Source organism: Tiliqua scincoides, chromosome 7 (assembly GCF_035046505.1).
Source record: "Tiliqua scincoides isolate rTilSci1 chromosome 7, rTilSci1.hap2, whole genome shotgun sequence".
NCBI classification, from domain to species: Eukaryota; Metazoa; Chordata; class Lepidosauria; order Squamata; family Scincidae; genus Tiliqua; species Tiliqua scincoides.
Window position 1 is genome coordinate 44,093,310 of NC_089827.1, and position 21,676 is coordinate 44,114,985.

Below are 21,676 nucleotides of genomic sequence, written 5' to 3' on the forward strand. Positions count from 1 at the left end.
TTCTTGTATGTGTTCCTGGAGGCTTCTGAAGCTACATTAACCACCACATTAACCATGTGTGTGAATAATCTTATGCTTGAGAAATTATCTCTGAGTATTTTCTTGATTCTTACTAGTAATACATTAAATTTTGAAAGAATCAGGAGAGAGAATAATTCCTTTAGGTAAATAGGTGCTTTGATGGCTGCTAATTCTTGCCTTATTTCCCAGTGGTCTTCCTTCACCTCACCCTCTTTCAATTGTCAAAAGTGGAGATAAATTGTGAGGTCAGAGAATGCTGAATTTCATAGCAAGAGATTGACAGGGTATTAATGCTTCTTAGGATGCAATCCTAACCCCTTATGTCAGTGCTTTCCAGCACTGACATAAGGGCAATGCAGCTCTGATGTAAGGGAACAAACATTCCCTGACTTTGAAGAGGCCTCTGTGAGTGACACTCAGCTGCAGGATGCAGCACATGTCCCACTGGCACCGCTAGTGCTGGAAAGCACTGACATAAGTGGTTAGGACTGCACCCTTAATAATATATTTGAATTAATTGTAGAACATATTATTTAATTTTTATTTCATTGTATGGGACGTGCCAAAAATTTACGGGCCCTGGGTGCCAAATGACCTTCACATGCCACGGAGTCAGACACCCCCCTAAGTTCAAACCCTGACTTATCCGTGGGTCATAGAAAATTCCATGATATATGGCTCAAAACCTTCCCTTGACTTATCTGTGAGGTCGACTTATACTTGAGTATCTACGGTCAATAAAGCCCGTGCTTTGACCAAATCCAAAACAAAGTCTTTGTCTGAACAACATCCTCAAAGCTCATCTCAAAGCTCAAAGCTCATTCATAGAATGAAAATTCATAGAAAATTCCATGATATATGGCTCAAAACCTGCCCTTGACTTATCTGTGAGGTCGACTTATACTTGAGTATCTACGGTCAATAAGACCCGTGCTTTGACCAAATCCAAAACAAAGTCTTTGTCTGAACATCCTCAAAGCCCATCCTCAAAGCTCATTCTTCAGAAATATGCAGCACAATGAACTGATCATGTGAGCAAAACCAGCATAGCTTTTATCTGCACCAAAAAACAAGTGATCAATCAAAGCATGGATTGTTCAACTTCACTGTCATCTTTTAAGGATAATGTTGAGTTGGATGAGTCACTCCAGAGTAACCTCACGTGCCAATCTAGAAAGCCAACACCATTCTGGAGACTTTTCTCTAGTCAGCAGAAGAAGGGTGGCAGTGGCGCAGAAGGCATTAGATACAAGAACAGGAGCTTCAGTGACTTCAGTGAATAGGAAGTCTGAAAACAGAGGTCAGAATTTGTTACTGGCAAACAAACGTCAGCGTGTTTTACTTTTGTAAGCCGCTTTGGGGAACATGGTTCAGAGAGGTTCCAAAAATCCCACATTCAGTCTGGGGAATTGAAAGAGCCCCTCCCCCAGGAAGACTTTATAACCTGATCTGTCTGCCTGAGAGGGAGGAGCTTCCCAGATGTCAAGGACTGACCCTGCCATGGAGATTCCACCAGAGAACCAGAGCCTTCGGTTCAAAACAAGTTGTCTGCGCCTGCCCTTCATCTTTAGATTAGTCAGACATGGTACAGACCCAGAAACGGGGGGGGGGGGGATGACACACACCTGAACTCTTACCCCAGAATCCTTCATTGTTTAAGACCTGAAATTCATCCTAAAGACTTATTCTACAACCGATGCATACTGGGAAGCTGGATATTTCTTTGCACCACAACACGTAATAAAGCCATTTTACTACACACTTACCAGAGCAGTAAATGTCATGTTAAAACTACATTTACAAGATACTGTAATGCTTTGCAGTTATGTAACACCAACGCCAAGACAAGAGGAAATACTACAAGATGTCAAGGCAGCCGTAGTAATTAACAGTTCCTGGTTTTCATTAAATGCTTCTTCCTAGATAAGGGCTTAGGAGGACCACTGCTCTTTACAGCAATACTTGACAGAAAACAGCTTCTGAAATAAATGGCACATTTTGTCCAATACTAATTCAAAAGTATGGTTTTAAATCCCTTAAAATGCCTAAAAATTACCTATTTTAAATATCTATGGAGATATGCAGGTGGCTGCAAAGCTCTTATGCTGATGTTGCACATAGGGACCATAACACATGAAAGCTCCTTACTGAACCTCAGGTTATGTATCATCATTTGTTGGCCAGCGCTACATGCCCCACGGTGGTAACATGATGGTGCTTGCACTGGAAGTGGTAGGCAGGGTAAGGACTTTCAAACAGTTATGAAGATAGGTTTTGAGATATCTAAGGCTGCAGTCCTATATACAGGTTGTATATCCCATATATGGAGTTCAGTGGGACTTACTTCTGAGTCAACATTCAAAAGATTGCACTGTAAGGCTCTCTTCTCAAATAACCCAAATTTTCTTAGCTGTCTTGGGATTGAACTACCTTCTTATAGTACATGTTTTTCCATTTGGGACTGGGGGAAAAATGGCAAGAAACTCCCCCCAACACACACAAAGTTTTGAGTTTTACCCTGCTCACTCGCTGCTACGCAGAGACATGCCAAACGCTGCTTTTTAAGGAAACATACAGTTTTTGCAAGACCATCACTAGACACTTACCCGAGAAAACAGTCAGTATCGTTCATCCACTGGTTTATAAACTGTGCAGTGATGGGCTCTGGGTTGTGAGGAAAACGGATGTTCTCTACAGTGTGCAAAAGAAGTTCCGGGTTGTAGTAAAGGGCTGCTATGGCAACCTGGAGACACATGGTGCGAAGTTCACTGGTTTTCACCCCTCGTGTTAAGCGCTCTAGGACAGCCTCTACGAAGAGCGGGATACACTGAGGTAGAAGTGGGACAAAAGAATTTCAGGGGAAAAAAAGAACTGCCAGCTTGAAAAGAACCAGCTTCCAATCTGCAGAAAGTCGATCTCCTCTGAACGCTCAATTCCTTACATAAGCTTGAAGGGGCATCTCATCTGTCACTCTTTCAACAGATTTTCATTATTGATTCAAAGAAATTTATATTCCTTAAGCACAACGAAGTCCATGGAAGTTTCATTGGTCTGAGCTAGTAACAAAAAGAGAACTGCTGGCAGGCACTGCAGAAGGCTCAACACATATTGTGTATCTAACAGAATTTAGAATGGCTTACAACTACTAGTTGTAGCTACTAGTAGTATTATCTTGCCATTGCTGCGTATCATTCATTTAACACTAATGGAATGCAAAGAGGCAGCAGAAGAACCATGCCTCATCTTTGCATTTCATTAGAGCTAAATGAATGATATGCAGCAATGGTAAGATAATACTACTAGCTACAACCAGTAGTTGTAAGCCATTCTTGTCCACAGAGCTGTCATGCATCAGGGCTGTTATCAGCAGGGCTGTTAGCACAATCCTATCTGTATTTATTTGGAAGTAAATCCCGCTATGTTAAATGGAGCTTGCTTTCTAATAAGTGTATAAGTGTAATAAGTGACCCTGTGTGTGTTCAGACATTCTGTAGCACTTAATATTGGCTGAAGAACATCGCTGGCACTGATTGACTGATTTTTCAAAAACCAATGCGTGTCTAGATCTTCTGACTGTGAAGTTATGGGCTATGCCAACTGAAATCTCAGAAGCCAGAACAGCTTCTGAGTAACAGTTCTAATAGTTAGAAGGAGTTTCCTTATATAGCTCCTTGTTCTTTCTTGTGACTAGTAGAGGCAAGTGACATACACAAAATCATGCAAATATGTTTACTTTACATAATTTATCCAAGTTCCAGACCTCAACTTTCCAGAGTCTGATTTTTGTTAATACACATACACACACAAAATACTATAGACGACAAAGTAGCTTTATGAGCCCCCAGTCAAGATCTTATGTTGGCAAATGTCCATTATTTGTAAGTTTTAGCAGGGGGAGTCCCAGAATATTGGTATATCAATACAATTACTAAGGGAAGACGATCAGACTGGCAGAGAGAGGATTTTATAGTATTAATTTAAACAAAATACCCCAAGTGCCACCTGGTGGTGCTTTGTGTAAATAAACTTCTTACCATCAGCTCAGAGCCTTTTAATATGACAGATGGAGAATGGAGGATCCAGCTTTCCCCCCCCCCACATCTCAACCCTTTTTTCTCTACCACCTCACTCTCCTGCTCCTCTTCATCCTATATGCTCCATCCCCATTCCACCCTGATCCTGCTGCTTCCCCGCTCAACTCTCCCACTGTTGGGAGACACTGTTGACAATATCTAACAAGTCTTTCAAGAGCTGCTGTTGCTGCCACCTTCAAACAAGAAAGAAGTTAGGAGGAAAAGCTGGGAGTGGGGACCCACACCCTCCAAACTCACTCAGGGGTAGTAGCAAGTGAACTACAAACAGGGACAATGAAGCATTCCTACAGCATCCCTGAAAGATGCAAAAGGGAAACACTTTCCTCCATGCCTCTGCATTGCATAGAAGGGCTATAGAAGGTGCTGGAGCTCTTGGAATATGTCTCCGCCAGGTACTCCACTACCCTCCGGCCAATACTGGCCTAACTTCACTCAATAGCAGAGAACAAAGGAAAGGAGGGAGGGCACCAATTGTGAAACAGGTCAACAAATGCATTTCTACATTATCTCAGAATATTGGCTTGGCTGCGACCAATGCTGGGCGGTTCTAATAGCAACACATGGGGCCAAACATTTCTAGTACTCTTTTGGGTTTTCCTCTCTTCTTGCTTCTGTGTTGGATGGCAGGGAACAGGTTAGGGTGATGCGACTCTGTGCATTCAGCACAGGAAGGAAACTCACAAATAAGAATTTGCATCACCAACATTGTCACAGAACCAAGAGAAGCAATCCACAAGTAACCCTAACAGCACCAGGGGCAGGGGTTAGGCAGGGGTCGGCAACCTTAAACATTCAAAGAGCCATTTGGACCCGTCTTCCGGAGAAAAGAAAACCTCAGGAGCCACAAAAGCCTCTTGACATCTAAAATGAAGATAACACTACATATATAGTTTTTTTTACCTTTATGCAATGTATAAAAAAAACTATAGTGTGTTAAAATCAATGGGATTTCATTTGACTCCAAAGTGGAGTCAGGGGAGGGAAAAAAACGGACAGATGCTGCTTTGCGCTGAATTGAAGCAATGGGAAGACTTATGCAGGCTTACTCAGAAGTAAGCGTCTCTCTGATTTCCATGGGGCATCCTCCTTAGTCAGTGTGTGTAGTATTAGGATCACATCTTCCACCCTCAGACTTCTTTTGGGAAGTCTGCCTTGTCGGTTTCAGAGGGACTGACTTCCATGCTCAGGCGCACTGACCAGGAGAGAAATCGCACGAAGGCCAGAGGCGCTGATTCCGGAGTCTGCTCCCAATCCTAAGCATGCCTACTCAGAAGTAAGTCCCATTCAGTTCAATGGGGCTTACTCCCAGGAAAGTGTGCACTCCCTGCAGGCGCACTCCAGGGAGCTCCAGGGTCGGTCACCCCATCTCTTCTGCAGTGGGGGGGGGCAACATTAAGGCAAAGGGTGTCACGAAGCCTGCCAGACTCAGAGGGATGGAGCCGAAGCATCCCCCTGCCTGCTCTGTGCCGGGGGGGGGGAGGGAACGGCGCCAGGGTGAGAAGAGCCCAGCCTGGGCGCAGGGGAGGTAGACGTGCACCTCGGGCTGAGCACTCCAAGTTGCGGGGAGGGGTCGGAGGAGGCTTCGGAGCGCAGCTTATCTGCCTTGGAAATGCCTTTGTATTTTTACATAGTAATTAGTTTAGCAAAGGGGGTGACAGAGAGGCGATCTGTCATCCCCTTTGCCACTTTCACCCACTTTCACCCGCCCTTCCCTGCTGAGCCCATGCGCCACCAGCTCTCCCTGCCCGGCCACAGGGGTCCCTGCAAAGGGCTCCCCGCGCCTGCCACCAGCAGCCCTGTCCCGCGGTTCAGCCCCCTGCCCGCTGCAGGGAGAAGGAAGGAAGGGTGCAGGGAAGAGGTGCCCGGCTGCCTCCCACGCCTGCTCACAGTGGGGCGCCTGCAGGCACCTGCTCGCAGTGGGGCATGGAGAGCAGGTGCAGGAGAGCGCTGCTGCCCCTTCCTTTGATGCCCTTCCCCGCTGAGCCCATGCGCGGCCGTGCCAGCGCTGCCAGCTCTCCCTGCCCAGCCACAGGGGTCCCTGCAAAGTGCCCCCCACGCCCGCCACCAGCGGCCCTGTCCCGCGGCGCCTGCTCGCAGTGGGGCGCGGACAGCAGGTGCGGGAGAGCGCTGTTGCCCCTGCCTGCCGAAGGAGCAGCTGTGGGCGAGGGCGGCGCCCCAACCCTGCACTCACCAGCAGCCAGCACCCGCAGCACAACGCACCAGAGAGAGGTGCCCTTGGGGCTGGGCTGGCTGGGTGTCGGCTGCGGGGAAGGCGCCCCGCTTCCAGCCCCCACTTGGGAGCCGCAGCAGACCGCTAAAAGAGCCACATGCGGCTCTAAAAACACAGGTTGCAGACCCCAGGGTTAGGGGTAGGATGATCAAACCAAATGCTGTCACTTTTACTCAGGGAAAGTATGCTCTAGATCAGGGGTGCCCAAACCCCGGCCTGGGGGCCACTTGCAGCCCTCGGGAGTTCTCAATGTGGCCCACGGGGAGCCCCCAGTCTCCAAAGAGCCTCTGGCCCTCCAGAGACTTGCTGGAGCCTCTGCTAGCCTGATGAAACTGCTCTCAGCATGAGGACGACTGTTCTCTCACCTGAGCTGTGGGATGAGGGCTCCTTCCACTTCTTGCTGTTTTACATCTGTGATGCAGCAGTGGCAGCAAAGGAAAGGCTGGGCTTGCTTTGTGTAAGGCCTTTTATAGGCCTTGAGCTACTGCAAGACCTTCATTCATTTGTATAAGTTCCATCTCTAACAAATTCATTTATGTAAATTTATTCAAATTTTAAATGTAAAGTAATTCTTTTTTCCCCAGCCCCCAACACAGTGTCAGAGTGATTATGTGGCCCTCCTGCCAAAATGTTTGGACACCCCTGCTCTAGATCAGCAGCCTCCAAACCACAGCCCATTGCATCCCAGGATTACCTGTCCAGGCGAGGCAGTGGCAAAGGTTTTTTGTTCCGCACTGCAGCCTCCAGTCTTTATAGCTGATCTTTGCAGAAACATGCGCTGGGGAGCTGCTTCCACGGCCCATCGCACCAAAAAGTTCTATGCCCCAATTTCCCAGGGGAGGAGGTTGCCCAGCACGAGCTCCTGCACAGATCAGCTGCAAAAACTGGAGGCTATGGCATGAAACATAAAGCCTTCACCACCACCTCACCCAGATGAGTAATCCTGGGATGCTGAATCCAGTCTGTGTTTGGAGGCCCCTGCTCTAGATCTTAAAAGACACAGCTGCCAGATGGAAGCAGAGGATGAAACTAATCCTACCTATCTGCCAATTCACCGCAAAATAAAAGTTACTTGTCCTCCTAGCAGGAGACTGCTCCCTCCAAATCCTATTTCCAGAGATATCATTCTCTGAAACAATGGTGTCCCATTTTAATGTTGTCAGATACATGCAAAGGGAACATTGTATGTGTTACATTACCTGGTCAATACCCTTCCCTTTGCACTGTAGAACAATGACTTCTAAGAGCTTGGCCGCATGACATTCAGCATCTTCACCTGCATCACCAGTTAATACCTAGTGACGAAACCAACATCAATTGAGACCAGTAGCTTTGTGGGCAGTTTGCTGAGATAGACAATATTGCTTGTAGAGATTGAAACAGCCAGGGATCACACTCCCAATTGAGTACTACCCAATTACTCAGAATAATTGGATAATAAGGGGAAAAGAGAGCACAACAGGAACACTAATTACATGAGCTTAGTCCAAAATGAAGGCTACAAAGTAAATCTGAACAGTGGGGACTTTCAAGTGTTTCTATAATGGATGCCTTAATATATTCACACATTTGTATTTCTTTCCATGAAATTTAAAACCACTCATGGAACTTCTTTATTTCCTGCCCCACAACCCTGGAATCATTCTGACAGAGATTATGGTCTATCACCTGATGTGAATTTGAATTCTCAAAATATTATACTAAACTGGTTCAGTGAACAAAAACTCAAGAGTCCCAACACGGATGATTCTGTTTTCAGGTCTCACTCTTATCAACTCATACAGCTGCAATAGACCCAAAGGCATTTAGTCCAACGCCCGTTGGTGAAACAGAGCCATCCACCCAACAACTCCCATGCATATCCCCGAGACTGTCCAGACCTCAGTGGGCCACAAGCAGAGCAGATGCACAGGCCAGCAAGGGACTCCTTATTACTCCAAGGAAATGAGGAGAACACCCCTGAGGGTGTCTGTTTTCAAGAAGACGCTCAAGAGGAAGAGGGAACCAAGAGTCAACATTGCAGAAAAGGACCATTGCTAGTCTCCAGCAGCAAAGACAATGTTTTGTTGCACCTTAAATATCAACAAATTTACTCTGTTGTATGTTCCCGCAGGATCTTTCTTGGTTCTATTTGCAAAGTAAATATGCTGGACACCAAAATGAGAGAAAGGAGTAAAGCCTACTCCTATTTTCTCTCCTACTCACCTTTTTACACATCGTGTATATTATCTCTAAATTTTTGGGATTTGACAATAAATCATCCGTATCAACAGTGACATAGTTGTGCAAGAGAGGCATCATATCTAGAAAAAGACAGGCAAAAAAATTATGATAGCAACTTTTTTTAGCATTGAAGGGTTGTGGTTTTCTTTTAAAAATCACACATTTGTAATGCTGGAGCATTCCCGCCTGAGCCCAGAATCAGGCCTCCCATAAAGGCATTACACAGCCCATGTGAATCTGTATCAGCCCATGAAAAACTATATACCGCACTTTTATTCAGGTCGTCCTCCAAGGATCTCAAGGAAGTGCACCCAGCTCATACCTATCCAGTGCATATCCAACCCTGAATCCATAGCACAGAGAAACAAGCCAAGTTTGCTTTTGCTCAGCTACACAGCAAACTGACACACTCCGTCATAGCTTACTGAAATGCTGCTGGCCAGCATTACACATGCCTAGGAGTTTTCGTTGTTGTTGTTAAAAATGCATCAACACATTGAATTTTGGTGTTCAAGATATTTTCCAGAAAACATATTACTTTTCCAATAATACTGTGGCTGCATCTGCTGACACTATATCACCTACCTAGTACATTTTAAAAGTGATTATAATCTATACTTACAATTTATTAAAATGCGCCCTGGCAATAAAAACACAGAACACCACAATTTGCTATTTTAAACAGGCCAAATTTTGGAAAAAAATCACCAAAAAAAAAAAAACCCCACACCCTTACTCATGCCAGTAACCTGATGGGAGAATCTGGCACTTTGGTCTCCCAGGTTATTACCATGTCTCTCAGTTCCCTTTCGGAATGCACTACGTATCTCGTTACCTGCAAAGTACTCAAAGCAGTCCTGCTGAAAAACTTCATAGAGGACACCTAGAAGCTGCCACATCTGAGGTGAAATCTGATGGGATGTCAAACTGTATGCAAGAGAAAGGATTTCTTCATAGAACTCTGAAAAGGAAAGAAGAAACCTTTCCTAACAGTTGTGGAAATGGACTCTACAATCTTCTCTACTTATGGTCGCCATCTATCAGCATGCCAGATTGTCTAAGGACATGATGGGAAGGCACTTATCAGTAGTGCAGGAGTTATCCTGGACTTAAACAAAAATGTACATTTGTGAAAGTATCAAAAAGTTAATTAAGTGACAAAACTGTATAAGAAAAGCCCTGCTGGATCTGGCCAAAAGCCCATCTAGTCCAGCATGCTGTTACCCAGAGTGGTCTACCATCTGCCTCTGGAAAGCCTGTGAGTAGGAGAGAAAAGCCTACTTCTCTCCTGCCACTGCTCCCCTGAAATTGGTATTCAGAGGCATACTGTCATTCAATATGGATGCAGCAGCCATCGTGACTAATAGCCATTGATTGATTTGTCCTCCATGTCTCCAAGTCTCTCCTAAAGAGTATGTAATTGCCACAGACCTGACTTCTGTTCACCAAAATGAACAACTGCAGATTTCAGCCATGCCCATTTGAACCAAATCGCAGGAGTTTTAAAGCAAGGCAGAGATTCATTTATAACACTGATAGGAAACTAGCCAGGAAAGAGCTGGCTGCCAGAGAAGTCTGAGCAAGAAGGAAAGCCTTTGATGGGGTGGGAGAGAAGAAAGAAGCAATTCGTCCTGCCAGCGTGACCTCATCCCTGGGACCTTCGGGCTGTTTTAAATCTCTCCAAAGCCTGCCCTGTTCCAGAGGAGATGGACAGTAGGCTCCTCTAGCAATAGAGGACACGAACAACTTTAGCATAAACACGAACAACTTTAGCATAACTGGATGTTGGGCCATACTGGATCACAATCAGTGCTGCCTTCTTTCCCCAATATTCTACATCAAACTCATGCTCAGCGAATTTCCCAAAGGTTTTAGCTTGGTCTTCTTAAAACAAAAATGAAAACACAGATGGTAATTTACCTAAAGTTATCAAGTGATTCTGAGATTCAGGTGCTATTTGAACACACGTTTTACAGGTGTAAGCCCTACCTACCCCTCATTTCCTGGTCCAATGTTCCTCCCAGTGTATACACAGGCCTGACATAGGCAACTTTTTAAATCAGACTGCCAGTCTGCACTGTTTGTCAGGAAACAATCCAAAACTCCAAGGTGGCAGCACTTTGAAGCGGGACAATGGACAAGGAGCTACATTACTTTTTTGTATCAGACATAGGAATGACTTTTAGTGCTCTGCCACAAACAATCTGATCATGCCTTCAAGAAGACCTTTTTCAAGCAAAGAAAAAAAAAAGATACCTAATACGTGCTTCTGCAAGACAAGGCCAATTATCTGTAAGCAAATGCTCTCCAGCTGTTGAGTGATCTGGAAGAAAGGGGGGAAAAAGGCTGTTGATAGGAAGTTCACGCACCGAAGCAACTTGACAGCTCTGTTTAAACAAGTGGTTTCACAAAACCAAAAAGCTTTTTGTAAACTTAACAGTATTTAATCTAAAATGATTAGTAGCTGAAAGCAGCAAGCAGCCTATATACAAAAGACCCTGTCAGACAACTTCTGCTGCTGGACTATTTTTCTGATGACTGAGAAGGCTTACCTCCTTGTGATCCTGCACAACCGTAAGAATAGTATCAATTGTGTGCAGGATCCCCATGGCCATAACAGTTTTATCCTCCATTTCTTCATATTCTTCACTTTGAAGTACTTTGCCAAATATCTCTGCCTGCAAAAAACAAGACAAATATTTTAGAAGCAACTTGCAACCTGACTGGATGCTTCAGAAACCCCCTAACACACACCTGGTAGCCTTTGAGTCCATGAATATTGTTTATACCACCATGTATGTGGCGTCTTATAGCACAGACTAGTCTTCACCCCAAGGAGCTTGCAATATAAAGGTTAATAGCAGGAACAAACAAACGGAGTGGAAAGGCAAGAAAAATAAACCTTGAAGGGTAGAGAATACAGTTTACATATATTATGATTTGTGAATGAAGACTTGGGAGGGGGGACAAGCAATGGATTCACAGTCATATCGTCATATCGTCTGTGGGACTAAGCCAATTCCAGTATAGGTGAGGGGGAAACCCAGAGTGAGCATGTGTGACACTTCAAAGAGGGGGGAAAAGCAGATGTTTAAATGGCTGATTATAATTTCTTAAAAGTATTTTTTTAAATGACAAATCTTGTAGATGACTAAAACCACTGAAAGCTTTAGACCATTGAAAATAGGCAGGGTCACAAAACACACTGGCAACTATAAGAGACCTTGTACTAATTAGTCTCTTCACAACACTAGAATAATACTCAATTATGTTCAAAATGAGAAAAACAAACATGAATTATCTAGCTGCTGAAGGATTATTGTCATTTTGATTACTGACAGTTGCTTTTAATTTGGATTTACATTTTTTTATCTTTTGTTGTAAACTGCTCTGAGTCCTAGAGGAGCTTTTTAAAATTAATAAACATAGAAACCTCTCTTTATAAACAACCAGCTTCTAGGATTCTACAACACCAAATGGGACCAAGAAACATTACTTGCAGTTCTGAAGAGGGGCTAACTCTGCAAACTCAACTCAGACACTGGAGCCATCAGGGGCAGGGGACTGGTTCAGCTCACAGATCAACAGTCAGTCCCCAAGGGCACCCACTTACTTTCTCCCACTTACATCAATGGTTGCCATCCCCTCCTAAAGGGGAAAATCAGGTCCAGGGGAACTATTCCACATGCTCTCTATAAACAGGTAGGGCAGTCCTTAGTAATTTAAACTGGTTAATTTAGAATTTCAAAATTGACAGTTGGCTCAGTCTAAATAAAATCAGAAGGCACCACCTGCAGAAGTGCCCCACTATGACTTACCAGGTGCTGCGTCATTTCAACTGCAATCGTTGCTACTTCCTGACTGTATTCACAAATCAGTTTCTGAATGACATTGGTGAGATCGTCATTCTCAGTTTCCCGAACAACAAGCAGCAGCTCCTGCATAACAGGTCTGATGTAGGGCTTAATGTATTCCTTTGCTTAAAAGATACAAACAAAAACACATAAAAGATGTCTTGAAAGACACAAAAGAAGGGTAAAAATAGAGGCCAAAAGATTCTAACTTGGGAAGTCAATTTTTTAAATACAGTACATGGCACAGTTGTTTTTTGAGCCACACAGAGCTGCGAAAGGACACGGCTGCCTGATCTCATGATGATGTCATGGCCAGACATCGGTATTACAAAAGACACTGGTTGCAGCCTAGTTGATAGTGGTCTTAGGCAAGGGCGAGGAAGGCACCTACATTTAAGGCAGGGGGAAGCTCAAGTCCTTGGGAGAGTGAAGAGACAGTCAGAATGGACAAAAGAGGAGGACAGGCAGGAAAATGAGGATCTAGGGGGCAAGCAAAATGAAGGTCAGGGAAGGGGGACCTGTCCAACAAAGACAATATGAGAAAATAGGAGAACAAAAGAGGGTAAAGGAAGGTACAGGAAGGAGAAGCTGAAACAGGCAAGTGTGGAAGAAAGGAGAAGCTGGAGAAGAGAATACAGGGAGAGGAACAGGAGCCCACGGTAAGGGAAGAAAGGACAATGTCCCACCTGGCTTGGTTTGCCCCTGCCTGAGGCATGCCAAGAGGAGGCCTAGAGCTAGGAGACCTCCTCCTGTGGGAGGGTGATTTACTCCCTTGTCATTTCTACCCCAAGATGCTGGGACTCAACCTCAGCAGGTAGCACCATCACCTGCATGAATGGAATGACAGGAGGTAAGCTGACTCTTGTAACTCTCAGATGTTAGCAACTAACCCACAGGGTAAGAAGTCATGAAGAATCCCATCTGTATACTCTCCTCTCACTGGACTGAATAAATAATCCCTCCCTCCCACAGCATAATCATTGGACTCTAGGCCTCATTTCTAACTAAGCAAGTTCCCCAACCTCTTAGAAGTGGACCTCCCTCTTTGGAAAGAGGTAGCAGGGGGCAGAGATGCCACATATGGTTCTGAGACAAGGTGACATATATATGTCAATAGGAAGGGAATGCCACAAGTAGAGAAAGATGAGCTACTGAACTGCAAATCTTGTATTTACTAAGAGGGGACCAGAATAATGAAAGTTTGCAACCAAACACAAGGAGGGGAAGGAAGAGAGGAAAGCACTAAATGCTATCAACATTTAAAGACCAGAAGCAAAAGTTTAAACTGAACACGTTGGGTGAATGGGAGCCAATGCAGAGTGAAACAGAACCAGGGAAGCCAAGAGAAATGCAATATTAAACCTTGCTCCTGATGGCTTATCAAGGACTGAAGTGCTATGGCAGCCTCCACTTTGACAGGCATTTCTTTGTCATCAATCAAGCTCTTCTTTGTCAGCTCAACAGCATTCCTCAGGTTGAGTTCATTGTGGAATTTTAAAGTGCTGAATGAATGAAGAGTCCAACAGGACTGCAGCACAAAAAGAAAGTGATCAGCCACGATTGTATTTCTTTATCAAATCTAGTTATAAAAAGCTAGCAGTGTTCAAAGGCATGTATGAGGCATGTAACAGAATAAAATTCTACCCACACATAAAGCGGATTAAAATCCCCAATAAAAACATTAAACTCACAGAACAAGACCCAAATAGACCCTTGTGCCCATCTATGGTGTTTCTGCCTAGACACACTCTTCGTCTCCCTTTCAAAGTACCTCATGTTGCTCCAGATCAATGCTTCTCAAACTTTTTAGCAGCGGGACCCACTTTTTAATTTGACAATCTATCACTACCCACTGAACAAAACAAAAAAAAATCTAGAAAGAAATGATTTACTATTAATAAGTAATTAATTATTAATAGGAACTGGGATCCTGTGCTCCCAAAGCTGCTAGAGATGTTATAGCATGTGTGTGGACATTTGCTAGACTCTTCCTAAAAATGTCGTTCAAGAACTGTTCCCCCAAATCTTTCCAGTCACTCCAGGGTACCCAGAAGGCTGAACTGGAGAGCAAGATGTGCAGTTAGGGACTTCCAGCCAGCTAAGGTTGGCACTGAGTTCACATTCGACTACAGAAAATCAGAATATATGACATTTTAATTTGGAGGTATGAAGATTTCTTCATACAATGGGTTAACTAACAATTTTCTTCTCCAAATCAGGCAAGGGTAATGGCAAAGTTCTTTTTTTCAATGTTTCAAAAACTTTTCACAACTCACTAAAAATTGGCTCACAACCCAATGGTGAGTCCCAATCACAGTTTGGGAAACACTTTTCCAAATAGTTCTTGGACCTTCAAGGAAAGGCTATGCAAACGGGCAAAGGCACTGTAGCAAGAATAGAGGGCTGAAAGGCCCCAGTGTGTCACTTTGAACTTCAACCATAAAAAAGCAAATTTAACAGCTAAAATCACTGTAGAAAGTGACAAGGCACAAAACAACAATTCACAGTCACTAGTTCATCCTCCCCCCCCACCCCCAAAAAAAGTCTGTTGAAAAGAGCCATATCTTAACCAACATTCAATAAGCTAGAAGACAGGGCCTCCACCTTTCTGTATATGTTAAGGAGAATAGGCCTCTCACAGAATGATGCATGCACTCCATCTACTCACTCTTGCTCGCAGATAGCCCAGATTCGACATGAACAATGGAAAGACATGATTCTGTAGCAACAATTCCATCTGATCCTTGAATACGCTTTTCTGATAAAGTTATCATAAAAATAAAGTTAGTCTCCATTTTGATATACAACCGTCAAATGTTTCTCAAAACACTGTAAATTGCTCTAGAACAGGGGTGCCCAAACCCCGGCCCTGGGGCCACTTGCGGCCCTCGAGGCCACTCAATGTGGCCCTCAGGGAGCTCCCAGTCTCCAATGTGCCTCTGGCCCTCCGGAGATTTGTTGGAGCCCGCAGTAGCCCCATGCAATTGCTCTCAGCGTGAGGGCAACTGTTTGACCTCTCATGTGAGCTGTGGGATGAGGGTTCCCTCCACTGCTTGCTGTTTCACATCTGTGATGCAGTAGAGGCAGCAAAGGAAAGGCCAGCCTTGCTTTGTGCAAGGCCTTTTATAGGCCTTGAGCTATTGCAAGACCTTCATTCATATAAGTTCATCTTTAATATATTCATTTATGTAAACTTATGTAAATTTATTCAAATTTTAAATGTAAATTAATTCTTTTTTTCCCTCGCCCCCGACATAGTGTCAGAGAGCTGATGTGGCCCTCCTGCCAAAAACTTTGGACACCCCTGCTCTAGAACACAACCAAAAAACAGACTTTCACCTGCACAGTTTCATAGACACTCTGGACAACATATGTCCAATAAAACAGATGTATTCAAATGTTAAATAGATCCACTATCCAAAAAAGAGAGCCCCCCCCATATTATTCCACTACTTGAGGTGGCTCAAGTGTATGCATGACAGGGACAACCTGGCTCCAAACCAAGCAAACCCTGCAAAAATAGAACAAGAATGGGACACAAGACCCAGACACATTTTTAATGAGAATTCTGGAGTTCCTTGCCAAGTCCTATAGCACACAGACCTTTTATCAAACATACACACATGCACTCTGCTTCTTGTGCAACATTTTTCATGCATCATGTTGGGGTCTACATGCAAGCCTATATCTTTGGCAGCAAGAATAGATATTTCTTATTGTCCCCATCCACTTACCTTCAATAAAATATCTGCTAGGGATCCTATCACATGCAATGCCCCATCTTTCTTCCTAGGATCAGTGCTGGGCTCAGTGAGGATCTGATAGCAAAATGCCATCATTTTGGGTAACACCTAAACAAATGGTACAGAACCAGAAGATTAAGAACTACAAGAAGTTGTAAGTGTTAAAACCAGAACTACCTTGTTCTGATAGTTCTAGTGCTATCAGAACTAGAACAGAACTACACTGATTTTAGGAAAACACTCTACACCAGTGCTTCCCAAACTTCTACTAGGGAGTTTATGCGGGGGAGCGATTAAGGCAGCAATACGATCCCCAGGATTGTGCTGCTGTTGGGTGGGTTTTTTTTCTCTCAGTTCACTAAGGGAGTGCTGGCCACTAGGGGGTGCGAAGAGCACTGCAGATGCCTCTGCAACAGTAAAAAAGAAATAGATTGAAAATCACTTCCTGGTTTTTTACTATTACAGAGGCTTGGGGAGCCCTGCATAGGTTATCTGCAGGGCTTCTGCAACCTCCAGAGACCAGCCCTCCCTCAGGTAATTGTAAAAAAAAATCCTCCCCCTGGCAGCACCACAATCCTGGGGATCACGTTGCTGCCTCCCCCGCGCCCCTTAAACAGGCAGGGACATGACCCACCAATTTGGGAACCACTGCTCCACACAATAAACACCTTAGCTCACTCTTAGTTATCCAAAATCTAGATTACCCAAAAAAAACACAAACAATTGAGAACTCCATTATCAGCCCATTTTGTCTGAAATTTCACATCTGCGTTCAAGGAAATAAACGCCTAGAAGGTCCTTTCTATGTAAAAAAAAAAAAAAAAGACAGGTCAGAACAGCAAGTTGTGCATTTGACCATGAGGGAGTCCACCCTGGTGGGGTGGGAAGAAGAGGGGGTTACTGAAGAGTCCTCTATTAATGAAATTAGACTGTGTGTTTGATTTTAAAACATCCTTGTTTCCTTGGCTCATAGTTACGTTAATATTGTATTTGGCATTGCATTTATGAACTTTTACACTTTAGATTTACATCATTGATTTTGCTGAAGAATCCAGCAAGCAGCTCAGAGTGGAGCTCCCCAGCACAGAAGAACTAAAATGAGTTATATTTAATCTGAAACACTATGGTGTACAGCAGTGGTTCCCAAAGTGTGCGTCATGATGCCCTGGGGTATTGCAAGGCACTTGCTGGGGCGTCCCAGGCTGCCTACTGCCCTGGCAGAAAGAGCATGGCACAAGCCTCCAGAAAGCAGCAGGAGTCTCAGCACAGTAGGCAGAGCTGCAGCAAGTGAAAACCTTGCGCTGCAAAAAGGCCACCTGCCCTGACCCTTTGCTCTTTGAAGGCTTGTGACAACCACCAAACCCAGAACTATGTGACACGTTTTGGGTCACCACCAGTCACTTCTGGGTTCCAATGGTGTCACAGCCCTGGAAACATTGGGAACCTCTGCTGTAGAGGATAGTGTATAAACAAGGAGATCCAAGTTCAACTGCTCACTCAGGATGCTCACTGGTGACCTTCGGTCTGTTTCTCTCAGTCTAAGTTACTTCATGCACCTGCTGCAAGGTTAAATTGGGGTGAGGGGGAGGACAGAACTCTTGGGCGGAAAAATATACTAGAATACATTTTGAAAACAAAGAAGAACACAAATACAAGTTCCACAAAAGTTTTAGAGGAACAAAGAAAGTGAAACATGGTGGTGATCCTTCAGGCATTTTAATTGGGTTTTAGAAGAATAAAAAGTAAGTACCTCTTTTCGCTTTTTTGCTGCAGTATATAGAAGAATCTGAGCCGCTGTTGTAGGGGATGCATAGTCCTCAAACACATCTAACAAGGTTTCCACAAAATCAAGTTATTTCATATCTTTAACAAGAATGTTTTGATAAAGCAACTTGAAATTTACACAGCAAGGATGACCACCCAGCAAGTGCATTCTGGCCTGCAGCCCACCAGCTTCCTTCAACCACAGGCTGGAGATCAAGGGTCTGGTATTATGTTACATTTAGCCCCAGGAAAGTGTGCACAGGAATGCAGGCTTGGGGCCCAATCCTATCCAACTTTCCAGCTCTGAGCCAGCTGTGGCAATGGGATGTATGCTACATCCTGCAGTGGAGGAGCAGGTATAGAGGCCTCCTCAAGATATAGGATCATCTGTTCTCCTGCCTCAGGGTTGCACTATGGCTGCACTGGTACTGGAAAGTTGGACAGGATTGGGCCCTTAGCTGTGCAGTTTTTGTTTCTAGATAGGGCCGGCCCATCCATGAGACTGACTCAGGCAACTGCCTCCAGCAAGCCTTCTCCAGCTCAAGCTCTGTCCCAATGCTCAAAAGCTACAGAGGTGCAGTAAATATCTCCATTCGTTTCTCACTCCCAAGTTGAATAGGAGAAGTTCCTGATGGATTGTACCCACTGTTTGGGGAGCTTCCTACATTTTCGACTAAACCCATGATCTTCTGCTAGCTGTTCAAGACCAAAGTTATCATAGTCTCTGGTTGAAGTAATAACCTTTATTTTCAGAAGCCTCTGGTGTGACAACCTTTGACTCTGTGTGCAGCTTGCTTGTGTGGTCAACAGCCAGAACTGCAGGCTGGAATACTGTCTCATGACAGAGGTCTCAGGCTCTGGGCATACCTACCTGCACTGGCCATGAGGCCCTCCTAGACAGCAAGGGTTATAAATGACCCATTCTTTAGGTTGGAACTTTGCCTGAGCAACAGTGGTCTTCCTGATTCTGTTGTGTTTCGGTGCCCCCTCAGTTCCAACTACTGGCTTGGTCCCTTGACTCCTGGTTCCCTGCTGATAAACTTCCTACAGACTAGCCCTGACAGTCATCATCCCCTAACCAACTAATAATAATGGGAGACAATTGCTCTTGTCATCTCACTCTTTTTGTCCTCTCTCAGTTTTGTTTTATTCCAGCTTTCCTTTAGAGTTAATGTGCATAGTTTGAGAGTCTTAGGAAGTCATAGTTTAAGAAAACAGAGATAAACTCTCCTATCCACCTAAGGCATTCTTTCACTTCTGTTTTACCTTTCTTTGGTAGATGGTTACAAAGCAACAAAATTACATTTTTTGGTTTAAAAGCGTTATGAAGGAAAGGTACAGAGGGCAAAATGAGCACAGTGCCTAGCTATTAGCAACCCCACTATCTGCTCACCAATTTACTGGGGGAGATGAGAATTTACTGGGAAAACTGATAGGCAGAGAATCAAAATAATCAGAGGTAAGAAAACAAGGTACAGGTCAAATGTTAAAATGGGCAAGAAAAAAAAGAGGTTGTTAAAAGTTGACAGGGCAGTTAAAGGACAAACTGAGGATGAAACAAATCCCCAAAGTAGTTGAGTATTTCCCTACTCTAGTTACTCAATGTGTAACTCTGGTCCCTATACTCACAATGAGTACACCTTTCACAAAGCAGTAGTTGTTTTCAACATCAGACAAAGGCAATGCCCTGAAACAACTTTGCACATGAACTTAAAAAACCTAGGGTTGAAGACTATTGATGTTAATTAAGGTCTTACACTCTAACACAGGGGTATCAAAGGTACGGCCTGCGGGCCGGATACGGCCCGCGCATCCTTTACAGGTGGCCCATGTGATCCTGGGGGAGTTCTGGGGCCACCCCACCCCCATTTATGCCAACCGTGACTGGCTCCGGTCGTGTCTGGAGGAGAATTCTGAGGGCCACAGATGCTGCGCGTAGCATCCCCAGCCATTAGAATGATGTTTTCAGGCCTCGGAAGGCCTTAACGTCACCCCCTCCTCCTCCGCTTCTTCTGCTGCTTCCAGCAGCAGGAGCAGTGAAGGAATACCAGCCTTCTGTTTGCACATGGGCTTTTATAGGCTTTGGTCTCGCATGAGCTCAAGGCCTATAAAAGGTCTTGAGCAAGCAAGCACATGGTCGGCTTTCCCACGCTGCAGCTGAGGTGTGAGGAACACTCCTGCCTCACTCCTCCCAGACCTTCGCAGTGTTCCTCCTTGGGGCTTCACCCCTTCCCCTGCAACAGCGCTCCTGCATCACCCCTCTCAGGGCTTTGCAGCCACCAGCGAGCGCTCCTCGTTGGGTTCGCCCCCACCCCTGCACCAGCCACCGGCGAACACTCCTGCTCGGAGCTTCATCTGCCCACACCAGGCAACAGCAAGCACTCCTTGTCGGGGTTCGCCCCCCTGCACCAGCCACCAGCAAGTGCTTCTGCTTGGGGCTTCATCCGCCCACACTACCACTAGCACACCTTGTGCTTCAGAGGTTTGGGTTGCCTTCAAGCACTCCACATCATCATTAAGGTTAATCTGCCAGCAGCTACCTGCTGTTTTTCCCCTACTCTTTTTTTCTGTTAAAAAAAAAAAAATCATAGCCATGTGCATGTGTGCCTGCCCCAATTTCTGCATAATAAGTTTCTTAGGCTGCAATCCTAACCACCTTTCCTGAGAGTAAGCCCCATTGAAGAAAATAGGACTTACTTCTGAGTAAACCTGGTTAGGATCGTGCCCTTAGCCATGTGCATGTGTTTGCCTCAATTTCTGCAAGAAAAATTTCTTTACCATGTTCATGTGTCTCTATGCTTGTTCCAAAATACACAGCAAGGTAGAAGCTTTAATAACTTTATTATAACCCCCCACACACTTTTTTGTGTGTCAAATTTTGTGTGCATCACTGTCTCTGAACAATTAATCTTTATATGTGTGTTGTGCTGGATACTATTCCCACCCCCTTATCCAGATGTGATAATTAATGTTTCAATCTGTGCTTTATGTTCTGGGGGGGGGGGGGGAAGAGTGTGGCCATCAGATCCATGGGTTAAATTTGCTTGATATCTCTGGTGAAATCAAATCCTAAGCATTTTGTCTTTGGCTTCTTGCAGTTCAGCTCTGTGATGTCTGACAAAGTTCCTCGGCTTCTACTGCTATTCGTAAATAGAATTAAGGCAGTTGAAAAATGGCATCAAAAATGAGAAACGTGGATGAAGAATGCCGGGTCTTTCAAGAAAAATGGAAAAGTATGCATTTTTTCACTGAAGTAAATGGGAAACCAACATGCTTAATTTGTACACAGCAGCTTGCTGTTTTGAAAGAATACAATCATTTTGATACCAAACATAGTCAGGACTTCAAGCAATTGACTGGCAAGGCAAGGGAGGACAAAGTCTCTGAACTAGAGAAAGTACTGAAGAAACAGCAATCAATGTTTTTTAATATTCAGCGACTCAGCAAAGTGACTGTTAAGGCAAGCTATAAGATAGCTCACCAGCTACCATTGGCCTCCAAACCTTTCTCTAAAGGTGAGCTTATAAAGAAGTGCATGCTACTGAGTGCTGATTTGATTTGTCCAGAGAAAAAGCAAGCATTTTCAAATATAAGCCTTTCTAGAAATAGTGGCTGAGAGAGTGACTGAGTTAGCAGAAGATCTTAATAGTCAACTCTCAGAGAAACTGAAGTCTTTCATGGCATTTTCCTTGGCTATTGATGAAAGTACTGACATTACTGATGTAGCTCAGCTTGCAATTTTTATTC

At 44.4% G+C, this 21,676-nt stretch overlaps 1 protein-coding gene across 1 annotated transcript in view; it reads right to left on the minus strand.

Moving 5' to 3' along the window:
* The window catches only part of IPO8 (importin 8), a 63,078-nt gene that overhangs the window by 15,250 nt on the left and 26,152 nt on the right, over positions 1-21,676 (minus strand). Inside the window, exons 11-21 of the mRNA XM_066633467.1 lie at positions 17,916-17,992; positions 16,157-16,273; positions 15,091-15,180; positions 13,785-13,950; positions 12,387-12,547; positions 11,121-11,246; positions 10,825-10,891; positions 9,404-9,529; positions 8,551-8,648; positions 7,545-7,640; positions 2,628-2,848 (exon numbers count right to left, since the gene is read on the minus strand). Of these exons, the coding sequence (XP_066489564.1) occupies positions 2,628-2,848; positions 7,545-7,640; positions 8,551-8,648; positions 9,404-9,529; positions 10,825-10,891; positions 11,121-11,246; positions 12,387-12,547; positions 13,785-13,950; positions 15,091-15,180; positions 16,157-16,273; positions 17,916-17,992 (1,345 nt within the window). The remainder of the gene's footprint in view (positions 1-2,627; positions 2,849-7,544; positions 7,641-8,550; positions 8,649-9,403; positions 9,530-10,824; positions 10,892-11,120; positions 11,247-12,386; positions 12,548-13,784; positions 13,951-15,090; positions 15,181-16,156; positions 16,274-17,915; positions 17,993-21,676) is intronic.